We start from the raw sequence: 3,020 nt of genomic DNA on the forward strand, positions 1-3,020 counted from the left end.
TCAACCTGTTGCCCTGGGTAGAGTGCCTTAGCATCACAGCTCACAGCAACCTCCAACTCCCGGGCTCAAGCAAGTCTCTTGCCTCAACCTTCCCAAGTAGCTGGGACTACAGGTGGCAGCCACAACCACTGTTGTTGTTTGGCAGGCCTGGGCTAGATTCAAACCCGTCAGCTCTGTTGTATGTGGCTGGTGCCTTAGCCACTTAAGCTATAGGTGCCAACCTGATAAGATTTTTTAAAGGGCAGAGTATAAACAGCTTGGTGTGAAAAATGAAAAGGTAAAACAAAATATCAGAGGATAGGGTGATGCCTGTGGCTCAGTGAGTGGGCATAGGCCCCATATACCAAGGGTAACCGGTTCAAACCCAGCCCTGGCAAAACTGCAACAAAAAAATAGCTGGGCATTGTAGCAGGCACCTATAGTCCCAGCTACTTGGGAGGCTGAGGCAAGAGAATCGCCTAAGCCCAGGAGTTGGAGGTTGCTATGAGCTGTGACACCACAGCGCTCTACTGAGGGCAATATAGTGAGACTCTATCTCTACAAAAAAAAAAAAATCAGAGGATAAAGATCAAGTAGTATGGGGTACCAAGCTAATGCATCTAAACTTCAGGATTTATAATTAAGTCTGAATCAGAATTAGCTAGAAGACACATGACTCAAGGATTTAGAAAAAAAAAATTGACATATGAAGTCATAAGCATAACACTAAGTGACTATAAAACAGCTTATATACAATTATACTCACTTGTAATCATTTAAACAATAGTCATCTTCCAGTTCCATGTTATTCCAAATTAAGTGCTGCTGACATATGGGAATACCTTAGGGGGAGGTTATAAAAAAAGTGTTAAAGAATTCAATAGCATCTTAAAAGAGTATGATACAAAGCTACTTCATTAAAGAACTAAGGGTACTAATAAACTAGACATATTTCTAAATTGACTCCTAGGTGCCTAGGTAAAATTTATAGACTCAGAAATAAAGGCATGGCTACCACTGGCCTAAAACAAAGCATAAGACAAAATACCACAAATCAGCCTTGAAGAGTTTAAGATTTAAGGCCTAGAAGACAGTGCTAAATGCAGCAAAGTGTAGATTACATTCAATTATATTCAGTGTTACAAGTCTATTATCAGCCAAATGCAGTGGCTCATTCCTGTATCCTAGTACTTTGGGAGACTGAGGTGGAATTGCTTGACACCAGGAATTCGAGACCTGTCTAAACAATACAGCAACACCATGTCTCTAAAAAAATAAAAATAAAAAATTAGCTCGTAGTCCCAGCTACTGGGGAAGGTAAGGAAGAAGAATAGCTCGAGTCCAGGAGTTTGAAGTTGCAGTGAACTATGATGACACCACTACACTCTAGCCTACGCAACACAGCAAGAGCCCCATGTCTGGGGGTGGGGGTGGCGGGGAGTGGCCCGGGGGGAGTATATTATGGACAATTTTTAACACTAAAAATTATAGTCTACAGGATAGTTTCTTTACAATTATGTGATGCTAAAAGAATATTAAGAACTGGGCAGCGCCTGTGGCTCGGTGAGTAGGGGCACCAGCTCCATGTATTGAGGGTGGTGTGTTCAAACCTAAAACAGCAACAACAACAATAACAACAAAATAACCGAGCATTCGTGGCGAGCGCCTATAGTCCCAGCTACTCGGGAGGCTGAAGCAAGAGAATCACCTAAGCCCAAGAGCTGGAGATGGCTGTGAGCTATGACGCCACAGCAGTCTACCAAGGGTAATAAAGTGTGTCTCCAAAAAAAAAAAAAAAAAAAAAAAGGATGTTAAGAACTAACCAACAAGCTCATGTGTGCACAAAGGGAAATAAAACACACTGGAAATCAAGCAGGGGAAGATGAGAAGGTAAAGGGTAAAAATCTACCTAATGAGTACAATGAACACTAGTTCGGAGATGGGCGTACTTAGCCATCATTTCAAAAGTGATCCAAATATTTGTTATATTTTAATATAACAATATTGATTGTGATGAAAATCTTTTTCAAATATCTCACATACTACCCTCTCAAACTGCATTTGCTTATGATACGAGAAAGTTATTAGAATAGTAACAGTTAACATGTGTTAGTTTTTTTTTTTTCTTTGAGACAGAATCTCAAGCTGTCACCCTGGGTAGAGTGCCATGGTGTCACAGCTCACAGCCACCTCAGAGTCTTGGGTTTAAGCAATTCTCTTGCCTCAGCCTCCTGCTGGGATTATAGGTACCCACTACAGAGCCTGGCTATTTTCTGGTTATAGTTGTCATTGTTGTTTGGCAGGCCTGCGCTGGATTCAAACCCGCCAGCTCCAGTGTATGTGGCTGCTGCCCTGACCACTGAGCTACAGGCACTGAGCCTATTAGCTATTATTATAATAAGCCAGGCACTGTTACATTCATTTGACTTATGTTATCACAATTTAACTGTAACAACAATCTTGTGAAGTAGGCATCAACAGTACCGGCATATCACAGGTGATAAAACCAAAGCACAGCAAGAACACATGATGTGAAGCCCCAGCCCCAGCAGCTCAGAGACTGCACTCAACCTTTTTATGCTAATCACTCTCTAGAAAATCAGCCTCCAGAAAGCAAAAGTAGCTGTCTGGGGATATGTTTCAGGAGTGTAGCCTGTTAGTAGACCTGAATGTCTACTAAATGTTCACCAAATGTTCTCTAATATCACTATGAATTACAGACCACAGGCGCCTAAGGGGTAGATATATCTCCCAAATTGAACAGTCCACTTCTTTTGCTCCTGGCTGAAAGACAATGCGAGTAAGGAAAGATTTTTAAGCTAGAAATTATTTCACTTTAAAAAATTTTTTTATTTAAAAAAATTTAAATGTATCAAGGTTATCTTCTTAATCAAGCTGATAGGATTTCTTTAGCATAACTAGATGAAGCAATTTGGGCAAGTACCCCCATGTTAATATTTAATCAACTTTGAATATAATAGTAATATAACAGTAACAATATTGCTTTGGCACAACTATTTTTTTTTTTTTTTTTTTTTTTT

The 3,020-nt window shown here is 40.2% G+C and overlaps 1 protein-coding gene across 1 annotated transcript in view; it reads right to left on the bottom strand.

Annotated features, from left to right (window-relative positions):
* ZFAND4 (zinc finger AN1-type containing 4) overlaps positions 1–3,020 on the bottom strand; it is a 75,530-nt gene that overhangs the window by 35,238 nt on the left and 37,272 nt on the right. The window contains exon 3 of the mRNA XM_023509031.1: positions 746–821. Coding sequence (XP_023364799.1) covers positions 746–821 — 76 coding nt within the window. The remainder of the gene's footprint in view (positions 1–745; positions 822–3,020) is intronic.

The sequence above is a fragment of the Otolemur garnettii genome, unplaced genomic scaffold, assembly GCF_000181295.1.
Source record: "Otolemur garnettii isolate 467f Iridium unplaced genomic scaffold, OtoGar3 scaffold00315, whole genome shotgun sequence".
Taxonomy (NCBI): Eukaryota; Metazoa; Chordata; class Mammalia; order Primates; family Galagidae; genus Otolemur; species Otolemur garnettii.